The 14,518-nt window shown below is 39.4% G+C and overlaps 1 protein-coding gene across 1 annotated transcript in view; it reads right to left on the reverse strand.

The window, feature by feature from the left end:
• The window catches only part of PTGER3 (prostaglandin E receptor 3), a 95,527-nt gene continuing 81,258 nt past the window's right edge, over positions 250 to 14,518 (reverse strand). Inside the window, exons 3-4 of the mRNA XM_018045484.1 lie at positions 3,637 to 3,728; positions 250 to 1,014 (exon numbers count right to left, since the gene is read on the reverse strand). Coding sequence (XP_017900973.1) covers positions 1,011 to 1,014; positions 3,637 to 3,728 — 96 coding nt within the window. The 3' untranslated portion in view covers positions 250 to 1,010. The remainder of the gene's footprint in view (positions 1,015 to 3,636; positions 3,729 to 14,518) is intronic.

Here is a 14,518-nt window from a genome sequence, read left to right on the forward strand (position 1 = left end):
ATGGATGGAGAAGCCTGGTGGGCTGCAGTCTGTGGGGTCACTAGGAGTTGGACACAACTGAGCGACTTCACTTTCACTTTTCACTTTTATGCATTGGAGAAGGAAATGGCAACCCACTCCAGTGTTGTTGCCTGGAGAATCCCAGGGACAGGGGAGCCTGGTGGGCTGCCGTCTCTGGGGTCGCACAGAGTCTGACACGACTAAAGCAACTTAGCAGCAGCAGCAGCAGGAGTGAATCAGAAACTATACCTGGATTTTTTTTTTTTTAATGCTCCAACTCAGTAGTTAATCATTTAGCTTAATTATTATTTTCTATGACATTTCAAAAGCGTCTTTAGCTGTATCACAGCTTTCACTCTTCAAAGACAGAAAAATGATAATTAAGCTGGTTACTGCATAACTGAATGATGCATAACCAGAATATAGATTTAGGACTTTTAGTTCCCAGCTTAGCACAGAATACAACATCTCCAAAACATTAATTACACATTTTACATAAACATCTTTGGTCATGGTATCTTCCTGCCTTCATTTGGCATCCTTTTCTATCTTGCAGAATTTATGTCTTGTTAACTGAATTCTCGCTCTCAATAAGTTGACTTTTCACTGACAAAAGCTTCTACTGATTTTTCAAATTCATTGTAAAATCAAAACAACCATAAAATGTGAAGATAGCCACATCAGTTGAGATTCACATCAAGGTTTTAAATTGGAGGAAACTCCGGGGAGATGGGGTTCTCTTTTTCTCATTTTTTCACAGTCACCAATCTTGCCCAACTTCTTAAATGTAATTCTCAATATCCAGTCCAAGGAGCTGACTAAATACTTAAAGACATGGATTATAGTAATAAACTTGGTCTCAGTTAATATTACTGACAAGAAAAAAAAGTAAAAAAGTTTTTAAAGATGAAAAAGAAGAAATAATCCAAATCAAAACACAAATTCTCCTTCTCAGGTGGGAAGAAACACACAAACTCAAGGACAGCAATTGCAATAAAAAGTCCAACGGATTATCTGTTAGAATAGAAAGAAAAAATATAATAAGCATGGATAGGGATACATTTTGTATGGTGCAAGGATTAAGGTGTAAGTAAGAAATATAATGTCTTAGACGTGAAAACATTCTTGTTTAAAGTAGTTACATCTGTGTTTTATAAATAAAAGCAATGTAAATAATTTTGGATTTTGGATCACCTAAAAGTCTCTAGATTATCTAATTATACTAAATGAATGCCTTTATTCTGAGTAATTTTTCTGGTCCCCAAGATTGTAATCCAGAAGAATAATCAAATTGAAAAGCTATATCAATTGTACATACATCAAATGGTCAAATAATCTTGCCTTAAAAACAAATCCTAATCAGTATATAAGTATACTCTAAAAACATATAAAGAAGAATACCAATTAAAAGAGCCATGAAATACAATTGTTTTTCCTATCAAACCAACAAAATATTGTGTGTGTGTGTTTTAAGATAACATACAGTGCTAGTGAGAGTAAAGCAAAGTAAAAACTCACACATTGCTGATGAAATTTTCAATCACTAATACTTTGGAAAGCAGTCAGAATATAGGCATCTTTCGAGATTTTAAAAATTTAGATAGTATTTATTCCTTAAAGCATACTTCTAGTAAAAACAATCACAAATACTAAAACCTTTAGTCTTTGGGTAATGATGCAGTTCTGTTTATCATGGTGACAGATCTGATCACAGATTATGATTAAATAGACTATGGTGTATCCTTTTAATAGGCTATTATATAAATATTAAAATTACTTTAAAATAATTTGTAAATAATCTGTGGAATGCTTATTTTATGTTAAATGAAGTAAACAAGATACAATAATGAATATATATTATCATATGTATGTAAAAGAAAATTAAGGAAAATGCAAAGGGAAATAATGAGAAAGAAATCCACTAAAATGATGGTGGGCTTTTCTTAAGTAGTGAAAGTAAATTTTAGTAAGCTGTCTTTCTTTTTAAATTTTCTATATTTTCCAAAGTTTCTATAGAGAGCTTGGCTTATTTATATTAAGGAGGATAAATACAATAAGATTTATTTTAAGAAATTGAAAATGGGATTAGTATGAACCTACCAAATGGAAATTGGGTATCTCGATTCGTTTCCCTTTTTTTATTTTCCAAGGGATCTGTGTTTATAGTAAAACTGCCCAGAATATGTGTATTACATGCAGATATCTAGGGCAAGGATGGTGGACCATAAAGGTGAGTCAAGTAAAAACTTTACTGGCTTTGTGATTTTTGAAGTGTGTTCTAGAAGCAGCCAGCTTTTTCTTATCCTTTGGGTATTGTTGCAAAGTATTTATTCAAAATACACTTAAATCTTGCCCTGAAGAACAGAAGTGATTATCTCTCAGTTACCTTAACCATGGGAGAACAAATATTTAAAGAAATTGAGCTATTTGAATGTCCACATTTGTTATAACAACTTATACTGGAGTTATGGTACCTAGCCATACCCAGGGAATGAAATAAGGTGAACATGCAGATTTCCCATTAAAAATGAAGAGTTCAACTTATTTGAATAGTCTTTGAAAATAAATTAAAACTTTTTACGTTCTCTCATTAAAACAAAAACAATCACACAATGTGATAATACACAGAAGACCATTCAATTAACCCTATAGTCACTAGCAGGAATATTGAAAGGAAATATTTGAGGGAGGAAACTAATGCCTGAAATTTAATCTGACTAGATATGCATCACATTTGGCATAATGTTCTGCTTTCTACAATGTTCATTCACTGAAATATATGTGTTATACAAAGCAGATCTAATCAGAAGAGCAAGTAAGAGTGTGTTAATCGTATGGTGAACATGCCAAGTTCTGGTGTCTAAATAAAACAGGGGTTACTTAGCTTTAAAATATTTCTGGAAGGATGGGATTAACATATACATACTACTATATACAAAAGAGATAACTAAGGCTTCCCCAATGACTCTCAGCGGATAAAGAATCCACCTACAACGGCAAGAGACAGGAGATATGGGTTTGATTCCTTGGGTCAGGAAGATTCACTGGAGAAGGAAATGGTAACCCACTCCAGTATTTGTGCCTGAAAAATCCCATGGACAGAGGAGCCTGGCAGGCTATGGTCCAATGGTCTCAGAGTTAGACACTACTGAGCAATTAAGCACAAGGATCTACAGTCATACTCAGTATTTTATAATAACCTATAGGGGAAAATAATCTGAAAAAGAATAAATATATACATATATATGTATAACTGAATCACTGCACTGTACACCTGAAAATAATATGACAATGTAAATCAACTATACTTCAATTTAAAAAAAAAATTAAAAATTCTCCTGGGAGACTGCTCTTACTAAGAAAAGAGCAGACATGCAGACTCTTCACCATGCAGAGTTAGTCAGTTCCAAAAGCATCCTGGAGCCAGTCTAAGAAAGTTCTCAGTAGAGGAAATGTAAATGAAGTTGTAAAAACAACAACAGCTCCTCTGGGGAATCGAGTCCTCCTTCATCAGACGTGTGTGCTTACTTTGCATTTTAATTCTTAGAGACCTTCTGCCTTTGTGACATGAACTCAGGTCAGAGCAGAGCGATGGGGGAGAGCTATCCTGCCAGTTCAGACAGTTCTACATCTCACCTTTCCAGGTGGTCACTCCACATCAAGGCTGAGGAGCACTGGTGGGGTAAAGAGGTGGAGCTGGATGCAGAGTTGTTTGTATGGTGCCTTATCTGTGAACAGACAGAGGGTTTCAGTGGACAGAATTATTGATTATGATTCCTTTCGTCAGATGACACTTCCCTGAACATTTTCAAAGAAGAGCAGAACCACAATTCATACATCAACTCACATCAGCTCTGACTCCATAAATGAAGATGTTTTAGATATTATCTCCCCAAGATTGTCTCATTCCTGCCTCCTGTGTTTTGACCCACCCTCTCTTTCTTCACACACATCCACATCAAACATTACTTGAGATCAGAAACCAGGGCTAATATTATTTCGGGAGCCCTAGGGCAGTTACTAGAGCATTTGTTACATGCTGAATAAAAGGTTGTTGACTTCAAATGATCTTTGTAGGTATCTGCCCATCTCCCCTTTCAGTGACCTCCTGTTGCTCTCAGGGTAAAGACCGAAGTTCTTAACCTTGTCTGTCTGCTCTGGCCTCTAGCTGTAACTGTAGCTGTCTTTTGAACTTTTTTGCTTCTGTGTGCTCAGGTCACACTGTTTTTGCTGCTGCTGCTGCTAAGTAGCTTCAGTTGTGTCCAACTCTGCGACCCCATAGACGGCAGCCCACCAGGCTCCCCCATCCCTGGGATTCTCTAGGCAAGAACACTGGAGTGGATTGCCATTTCCTTCTCCAATGCATGAAAGTGAAAAGTGAAAGTGAAGTCGCTCAGTCGTGTCCGACTCCTAGCAACCCCATGGACTGCAGCCTACCAGGCTTCTCCATCCATGGGGTTTTCCAGGCAAGAGTACTGGAGTGGGGTGCCATTGCAGGTCACACTAGCTATCTACAAACACCACAAACAGGGTCAAATCTACTGCTCTGCTATGTCAGGGCATTTGTGCTTGAAGATTCCCCTGCCTGGAGCGCTCTTTCCTTCCTTCATCACCTGGCTGACTACTTCTTGTTCTTCAGGTCTCACTCTGAGAATCACTTCCTCAGAGAAGACCCTGTTGGCCAGCACTGGTTCCCCACTGTGTGATACCCACTATTTTCTTTTCAAGAATTCATTGTAGTTTGTAATAAGTGTGTATGTAATATGTGTGTTTGTAATATGTTTGATTATTTGTTTAATGTGTGTTGTTATCTCTAGGCCACAAGTTTTATGAAACCAGGAACCATGCCTGGTTTGGCATATCACTGTGTCTCCAGCAGCTACCACACTGCTTTGCCACATAGGTGATGGTCAATAAATATATTTGGGGCCTGAAAGAACAATGCTGTGTAATTTACCCTGCAGCCCATCCCTCCACAGCATCTCCAAATATTAGCTTAAATTCATTTGATGCAGTAAAATTTTGAACTATACATATTTCAACCAAGTTGAAATATATAAAAAATATACTTGAAAAGTATTTCCTTTTTATATATTTCTTAGCAATTCTCTTACAAGAACTAGCAGAATGAAATGAAATTCTTATAAGAAATTGCTAAAGAAATTTAATTCAATGTATCCTTAGTCTTTTTTATCAGATTCCTAGAGTCTTTTTTCTCGCAAAAGTATAGTTAAGATCATCTTAAATAGCGTGCCCATCCCAAGTGGCGTGACATTACAGAAGATGTCCAGACAGACATGTAATTCTCCAGTTCTTGATTGCGTTAAGCAAATAGATAATTTCTGTTTTAGGAAGGCAGTGTTATTTGAAGGACAATAAAATGTCACGTCTTCCTTGCAACAGAAAATTATGTTGGGTTGGCCAATATCTATTTCAGTGCAAACAGGAAAAGTTTAGTTGGCACTTTTTATAGAAACATTGTGGTTCTGAAAGAGTGATTACAGTTAAGGTCAGAGTAGAAAAGAAAAACAAAATAGGCTTTCCTAGTCATTCTCTGAGACTTTCAGTATCTCCTGTGAGCCCCTGTATGAGAAGACCCTTTATATGGTAAAGAGCCATCTGGTTAGATGGGGTCCTTTCTCTAGAGGACAACTAGGTTTCTTTTCCTGCTGTCATGTTGCTTAATCTCTCTTTTCAAGGCCTGTTTTAACTAAATAAATACACTTGGAGTTGCATAACTGGTTGGCTCCAAAATCACTGCAGATGGTGACTGAAGCAATGAAATTAAATGACGCTTGCTCCTTGGTAGAAAAGCTATGACCAACATAGACAGAATATTAAAAAGCAGAGACATTACTTTGCCAACAAATGTCTGCCCAGTCAAAGCTATGTAATAGTCATGTACGGATGTGAAGAGTTGAACCATAAAGAAGGCTGGGCATCAAAGAATTGATGCTTTTGAACTGTGGTATTGGAGAAGACTCTTGAGAGTCCCCTGGACTGCAAGGAGATCAAATCAGTCAATCCTAAAGGAAATCAACCCTGAATATTCATTGGAAGGACTGATGATAAGCTGAAGCTCCAATACTCTGGCCACCTGATGTGAAGAACTGAATCATTAGAAAAGAACCTAATGCTGGGCAAGATTAAGGGCAGGAGGAGAAGGAGATCATAGAGGATGAGACGGTTGGATGGCATCACCTACCCAATGGACATGAATCTGAGCAAGCTCCAGGAGTTGGTGGACAGGGAGGCCTGGCATGCTGCAGTCCACGGGGTCACAAAGAGTCAGACATGACTGAGCGACTGAACAATTATAACAACATTTGGAATTTGGGTACCACATGCCTGTCTAGTGTCAAGTAGCAGGAAAAGAAGAAACTTTTTACTGCAAAGTAAATAATATGTGAAGAGCCAAGAATTCTGAAGCATGGTATGGTTCCCTGTACCACTCTCTAAACTACTCCTCTGGTGGACCCTATCTCTCTTACAGATATTTGTATTAGAAAATTTTGCTTCACTCTCACACCTAATTCTGTGGCTTATTCTGCCCTTGCCTTTCATGCCAATTTTCTCTCCTATGCATCTCTTTTATTTTACCCTTTCTTTCCAGTCTTTGTGTCATTGTTCAAATTATCATCCTCATTCTTCTTGGTTAGTGTATCAACTTGAAATATATGAAATTCACATTTTCATTGGGTTAAAAATTGTTGGATATTTGATTTTCTCTTTCTGACTTACTTTACTCTTTATAATTAGGCTCTAGGTTCATCCATCTCACTACAACTGACTCAAATCCATTCCTTTTTATGGCTGAGTAATATTCCATTGTAACCTAGTGGGAAGCTGCTATAAAACACAAGGAGCCCAGCCTGGTGTCCTGTGATGACCTAGAGGGGTGAAATGGGAGGGGTGAGGGAGGCTCAAGATGGAGAGAAAGAAATATAATTATGACTGATTTGCATTGTTGTATGGAAGAAACCAACACAACATTGCAAAGCAAATATCTTCTAATTAAAAAATTAAAAAGTTGGACATTGGAAATTATATCTGATTTAACCTAGTAACAGCCTTTTAACTAACTAGTATTTCTGACTAGAGTTTTTGTTTTCTCTAACACATTCTTCATATTGTTTCTAAGGCAAACCTTGGCAAATTCTAAATATCTTTGAAGGTTCCCCATAGCTATAGGAAAAAGTTCTACCACTCAGTGTACCACTGAGTGGTTCCAAACTGCATCTCTGGGTTTATCTCCTGCCTTTCCTCTTCATGTGACCTTTGATTCAATTTTGTAAACCACTCACTCTTCTAGAGATCTGACAATGCTTTTCCACACCTAATTACTATGGAGTTTGTTATTCTCTTTTTAAAATGCTTCTACTTCTGCCCAGAATCAATTCTATTTTCCCTCCAAGATCCAGTATTTCATTTTCTTGGAAAACCAGCATTTCTTCCACCATTTTTTTCATAGCCTTGTACACATTATTTGAAATTATATAAAATTATATATTATATAATTATATACATTGTATAATTTGAGATTATACATTATTTGAGATTATAATTATATAATTATATTGTACTTATGAGTGTGTCACTTTATCACTCTCTGATTCATAGGAGGGTCTCCAAAAATGTTTGTGTGAACATAAGAAAATAATTGGCTCTCCTCAATGGACAACATTATAAGGACTAAGCAAATCTTTGGCACACATAAGAACCTACTAGGTAGAAATCACTTTATCAGGTATGAAGCTATTTTCATATTTTAAGCTTCTTTTGGTGTATAAATGTGTGGTCTCTATATGTCCCATATAATAGTTCTGAATATCCATGGTTACGTTTCACCCAGCTCTGTATCATTCTAACTCATTGGACTGGCATGAAAGCACTTGGACATCGCACTTCTTTGAATGACTGAATGAATGAGTATTAAGGACTGTCTTGGGCTGAGTACTCCTAGAAGCAGATCCTAAGCCAAGGACTTGTGTGCATGTGACTTACTAAGGATGTACCTGCAGGAGAAACAGTAAAGGAGTGGAGAAGTAGTTCAGAGAAGAAGCCATGCTGTGATGAGATTTTAAGTAATTCCAGTTTCCATGTGAACCTTTGGGAAACTCTGGAGTATAAACTACACTTTAGAGCTTATCCCGTCTCTCGATAAGGGGTTTGGGCTTTCCTACTCCATAACCATAATTCTTCACTGCTTTGGCTCTGCCTTTGGATGAGCCTCTGAAGGTAAAGGTGTGAACAGTTAGCAGCTAAAAAAGCAGAAGCTGTGAATGGGTATAGAACTGGTGTATGGGATCTGACAGTTTCTGAGTAGGGCTGTAGTCATGTGGAATACTCTACCAAGAAAATATTAGGCAAGTTAAGTTTGACAGGTCAGTTAGTAAAGAATCCACCTGCGATGCAGGAGACCCCAGTTCGACTCCTGGGTTGGGAAGATCTGCTGGAGAAGTGATAGGCTACCCACTCCAGTATTCTTGGGCTTTCCTTGTGGCCCAGCTGGTAAAGAATCCGCCTGTAATGTGGGAGACCTGGGTTTGATCCCTGGGTTGGGAAGATCCCCTGGAGAAGGGAAAGGGTACCCACTCCAGTATTCTTGCCTGGGTTGCAAAAAGTCAGACATGACTGAGTGACTTTCATTTCCACTTCTTTAAGTTTAGCTGGTAGTGAAGGAGGCTGCCCATATGCGTAGATTGGGGAGCTCTGTTCAGCAGAGTGTCCTGTTGAAATTAAACTTCTTCATTACTGCTACAGATGTCTGGAATCCCCTTGATGGTTTAGTCGCTAAGTCATGTCCGACTCTTGAAACCCTATGCACTATAGCCCACCAGGTTCCTCTGTCCATAGGTTTTTCCAGGCAAGAATACTTGAATGGTTTGCCATTCCTTTCTCCAGGGGATCTTCCCAAACCAGGGGTTGAACCCGGCTCTCCTGCACTGCAGGCAGATTCTTTAGTGACTGAGCTACTGGAATCCCCTTAGCTAGGGATAAAACTTCTTAATCTATATTATGAAGCAATACTTAAAGGAAATTACCTTGGCTGGAAGGGAGAAAAGATAGAAACAATGTCAGGCAATACCTAACTAACTTTTACATTTAATTCTATTTAATGCCAATGTCAGGCAATGCCAAACTCTTTTATGTTTAATTCCACTTAATGCTTTACTCCTTTAACACATTGACTTTCATTCACATCAATGCAAGAGTCTTTCGAGAGAGTGTAGAATGTATAAGTGCTAATGGGCCTCTTTAAGACATCTTAGTTCTTACTGCCATGAAGGTGCTGTCCTTAATGCTGCCAAAGACGTCCTATCTCAAAATAAGTCCTTTTCTGCTTGTTTCAGCTAAGCTTATAGCTCTGTGTGTTCTTCCCAAATGGAAAAATATGTACAATATGAAGCTGCTAGCAAAGCTGGTGCTCTCTCTGAATATAAAACGCAAGAGTTCAGTTAAAGCAGTTCTTTTACTCAACCTTATTACAAGATTTTTAAAAGATTCCAGTTAAAGTAGAGAAGACTCTGTGTGTGTGTGTGTGTGTGTGTGTGTGTGTGTGTGTGTGTGTGAGCTTGACCTTCATTTTGAATTTGACTCTTGGAACAAATTAATTTCTTGTGGCAACTGTGGTAAAAAGACTGATTTATGAGTGGTCACTCCAGACACATGAACACAGTCCAGTTGTTGGGTCTGCTTCCATGGCTTGTTGGTGGCCCTTGCCTGCTTATGGTTTGCTTGAGAATGCCTGATGCCTGTGTTCCTGGAGCTACTCTGCCTCTGTCTAGTGAAAATTGTGTTAGTCTCTGTTAGTCTTCCAGAATGACTCAGCCACGCCACGGGGCAAGACTACTCTTTAGCATATTGTTAGAGTTTCCTCTGCTCATTTCACATCAACTCAGTAATTCCTCCCCATCCACTGCTTACTCCTGAACAACTAAGGTATATCATCTGATCAGTTGTCTTCAGAATTTCAGTGTGAGGTACTTAGCATATTATAAAGGCTAACAAAGAATGCTCACACTACAGCACAATTGCACTCATCTCACATGCTAGTAAAGAAATCCTCAAAATTCTCAAAGCCCAGCTTCAGCAATACGTGAACCATGAACTTCCAGATGTTCAAGCTGTTTTGTAGAAAATGTAGAGGAACCAGAGATCAAATTGCCAACATCTGCTGGATCATCAAAAAAGCAAGAGAGTTCCAGAAAAACATCTATTTCTGCTTTATTGATTATGCCAAAGCCTTTGACTGTGTGGATCACAATAAACTGTGGAAAATTCTGAAAGAGATGGGAATACCAAACCACCTAACCTGCCTCTTGAGAAACCTATATGTAGGTCAGGAAGCAACAGTCAGACCTGGACGTGGATCAACAGACTGGTTCCAAATAGGAAAAGGAGTACTTCAAGGCTGTATATTGTCACCCTGCTTATTTAACTTATATGCAGAGTACATCATGAGAAATGCTGGGCTGGAAGAAGCACAAGCTGGAATCAAGATTGCCGGGAGAAATATCAATAACCTCACATATGCAGATGGCACCACCCTTATGGAAGAAAATGAAGAGGAACTAAAAAGCCTCTTGATGAAAGTGAAAGAGGAGAGTGGAAAAGTTGGCCTAAAGCTCAACATTCAGAAAACTAAGATCATGGCATCTGGTCCCATCACTTCATGGGAAATAGATGGGGAGACAGTGGAAACAGTGTCAGACTTTATTTTGGGGGGCTCCAAAATCACTGCAGATGGTGACTGCAGCCATGAAATTAAAAGACGCTTACTCCTTGGAAGGAAAGTTATGACCAACCTAGATAGCATATTCAAAAGCAGAGACATTACTTTGCCAACAAAGGTCCATCTAGTCAAGGCTATGGTTTTTCCTGTGGTCATGTATGGATGTGAGAGTTGGACTGTCAAGAAAGCTGAGCACCAAAGAATTGATGCTTTTGAACTGTGGTGTTGGAGAAGACTCTTGAGAGTCCCTTGGACTGCAAGGAGATCCAACCAGTCCATTCTAAAGGAGATCAGCCCTGGGATTTCTTTGGAAGGACTGATGCTAAAGCTGAAACTCCAGTACTTTGGCCACCTCATGCGAAGAGTTGACTCATTGGAAAAGACTCTGATGCTGGGAGGGATTGGGGGCAGGAGGAGAAGGGGACGACAGAGGATGATATGGCTGGATGGCATCACCCCGACTCGATGGATATGAGTTTGGGTGAACTCTGGAAGTTGGTGATGGACAGGGAGGGCTGGCGTGCTGCGATTCATGGGGTCGCAAAGAGTCGGACACGACTGAGCGACTGAACTGAACTGAACTGAATTGAAAGGCTAACTGAATTCCAGAGGAACACAGAGAAGTCTATTTGATAATTATTTACCTCCCATCACCTCTTACTGAGCTTCACGGGTGGCACTAGTGGTAAAGAACCTGGCTGGTCAATGCAGGTAGACATAAGAAATGAGGGTTTGATTTCTGAATTGGGAAGATCCCCTGCAGGAGAACATGCAACCCATTCCAGTATTCTTGTCCGGAGAATCCCATAGGCAGAGAATCCTGGCAGGCTACAGTCCATAGGGCTGCAAGAGTTGGACGCGACTGAAGCAACTTAGCAAGCACACACCTCTAACTGTGACCTTGTTATAGATCACACTGTCCCTATGGCTAACCCTTTCTCTTCCATCTCCTGTTCAGTGGCTCTAAGCCACTGCTTTGAATATGCATAGGCTCCCCTTATCTTGGAAAATAAAATACACACAAACGCCAGTTCTTGATTGTTTGCCCCTTCCCTTTTCTCTAATTGTGGCCCAATTTCTTGCTCCCTTTATGACCAGCTCCTCTACATGATATATCTGCTAGTTACTTCCTCTCCTTTCAACTCCTTCCTCAATGACAACCCCAAATCATTAAGTTATCTTGGTTTGTCAGGCACTATTCTGAACATTTGACAAGTGCTCATTCATTTTATTCTTTGAAGTTGGCACTACTATCATCTCCACTTGGCAGATGAGGAAACTGGGCCACAGAGAGATTACATAATTTATCCAGGATCACTTGTAATTAAGAGGCAAAGCTTAGATTCCAATGTAGGCAGTTTGGTTCCAGAATACATGGTAGCTACAATCTACACTCCCACACTATTTCAAATCCATTGGATTTCAATGATATGACAGTAAAACCAGTCTCTTGGAAACTTTTGTATTGACTGTCATCTCTGCTGGACTTCCTGGTGGCACAGACAGTAAAGACTCTGCCTGCAACCAGGACATCTGGGTTCGATTCCTGGGTTGGAATGAACCCTTGGAGAAGAGAGTAGCAACCCACTCCAGTATTCTAGCCTGAATAACATGGACAGAGGAACCTGGTGGGCTACACTTCATGACGTCGCAATTTACACACACACATATCATCTCTGTATTGTAATACTTGAGCTAGATACACTTATGCTACATACTAAAATATAATAAATACAGGATTGTCCCTCTTTTTATACAAGTATAATGAAACTTCAATAATTTGGAAGGAACAAATCATTCTGATGAGGGCTGATCTAAAGCGTGTATTTTCATGATGTTTAAAAAGGGGTTAACTGGTCAAAAAAATACATACACCACAGTTCAAAAGCATCAATTCTTCAGCACTCAGCTTTCTTGACAGTCCAACTCTCACATCCATACATGACTACTGGAAGACCATAGCCTTGACAAGACGGACCTTTGTCGGCAAAGTAATGTCTCTGCTTTTGAATATGCTATCTAGGTTGGTCATAACTTTTCTTCCAAGGAGTAAGTGTCTTTTAATTTCATGGCTGCAGTCACCATCTGCAGTGATTTTGGAGCCCCCAAAAAATAAAGGCTGACACTGTTTCCACTGTTTCCCCATCTATTTGCCATGAAGTGATAGGACCAAATGCCATGATCTTAGTTTTCTGAATGTTGAGCTTTAGGCCAACTTTTCCACTCTCCTCTTTCACTTTCATCAAGAGGCTTTTTAGTTCCTCTTCATTTTCTGCCATAAGGGTGGTGTCATCTGCATATGTGAGGTTATTGATATTTCTCCCGGCAATCTTGATTCCAGCTTGTGCTTCTTCCAGCCCAGCATTTCTCATGATGTACTCTGCATATAAGTTAAATAAGCAGGGTGACAATATACAGTCTTGACGTACTCCTTTTCTTTTTGGAACCAATCTGTTGATCCATGTCCAGTTCTAACTGTTGCTTCCTGACCTGCATATAGGTTTCTCAAGAGGCAAGTCAGGTGGTCTGGCATTCCCATCTCTTTCAGAATTTTCCACAGTTTATTGTGATCCACACAGTCAAAGGCTTTGGCATAGTCAATAAAGCAGAAATAGATGTTTTTCTGGAACTCTCTTGCTTTTTCCATGATCCAGTGAATGTTGGCAATTTGATCTCTGGTTCCTCTGCCTTTCTAAAACCATCTTGAACATCAGGAAGTTCACGGTTCATGTATTGCTGAAGCCTGGCTTAGAGAATTTTGAGGATTTCTTTACTAGCATGTAAGATGAGTGGAACTGTGTGGTAGTTTGAGCATTCTTTGGCATTGCCTTTCTTTGGGATTGGAATGAAAACTGACCTTTTCCAGTCCTGTGGCCACTCCTGAGTTTTCCAAATTTGCTGGCAGTAGAGACATTCCTTTGCCAACAAGGGTCCATTTAGTCAAGGCTATGGTTTTTCCAGTGGTCATGTATGGATGTGAGAGTTGGACTGTGAAGAAAGCTAAGCACCGAAGATTTGATGCTTTTGAACTGTAGTGTTGGAGAAGACTCTTGAGAGTCCCTTGGACTACAAGGAGATCCAACCAGTCCATCATAAAGGAGGTCAGTCCTGGGATTTCTTTGGAAGGACTGATTCTAAAGCTGAAACTTCAATACTTTGACCACCTCATGTGAAGAGTTGACTCACTGGAAAAGACTGTGATGCTGGGAGAGGTTGGAGGCAGGAGGAGAAGGGGATGAGAGAAGATGAGATGGCTGAATGGCATCACTGACTCAATGGACGTGAGTTTGGGTGAATTCTGGGAGTTGGTGATGGACAGGGAGGCCTGGCATGCCGCAATTCATCGGGTCTCAAAGAGTTGGACACGACTGAGCAACTGAACTGAATGCACCACTTTCATAGCATCATCTTTCAAGATTTGAAATAGCTCAACTGGAATTCCATCACCTCCACTAGCATTGTTCGTAGTGATTTTTTTTTTTTTTTTTAGAAAGTGATGCTTTCTAAGGCCCACTTGACTTCACATTCCAGGATGTCTGGCTCTAGGTGAGTGATCACACCATCCTGATTATCTTGGTCGTGAAGCTCTTTTTTGTATAGTTTTTCTGTGTATTCTTGCCACCTTTTCTTAATATCTTCTTCTTCTAGGTCCATATCAATTCTGCCTTTTATTGAGCCCATCTTTGCATGTCATGTTCCATTGGTATCTCTAATTTTCTTGAAGAGATCTCTAGTCTTTCCCCTTCTATTGTTTTCCTCTATTTCTTTGCATTAATCACTGAG

The sequence above is a fragment of the Capra hircus genome, chromosome 3, assembly GCF_001704415.2.
Source record: "Capra hircus breed San Clemente chromosome 3, ASM170441v1, whole genome shotgun sequence".
Classification (NCBI taxonomy): domain Eukaryota; kingdom Metazoa; phylum Chordata; class Mammalia; order Artiodactyla; family Bovidae; genus Capra; species Capra hircus.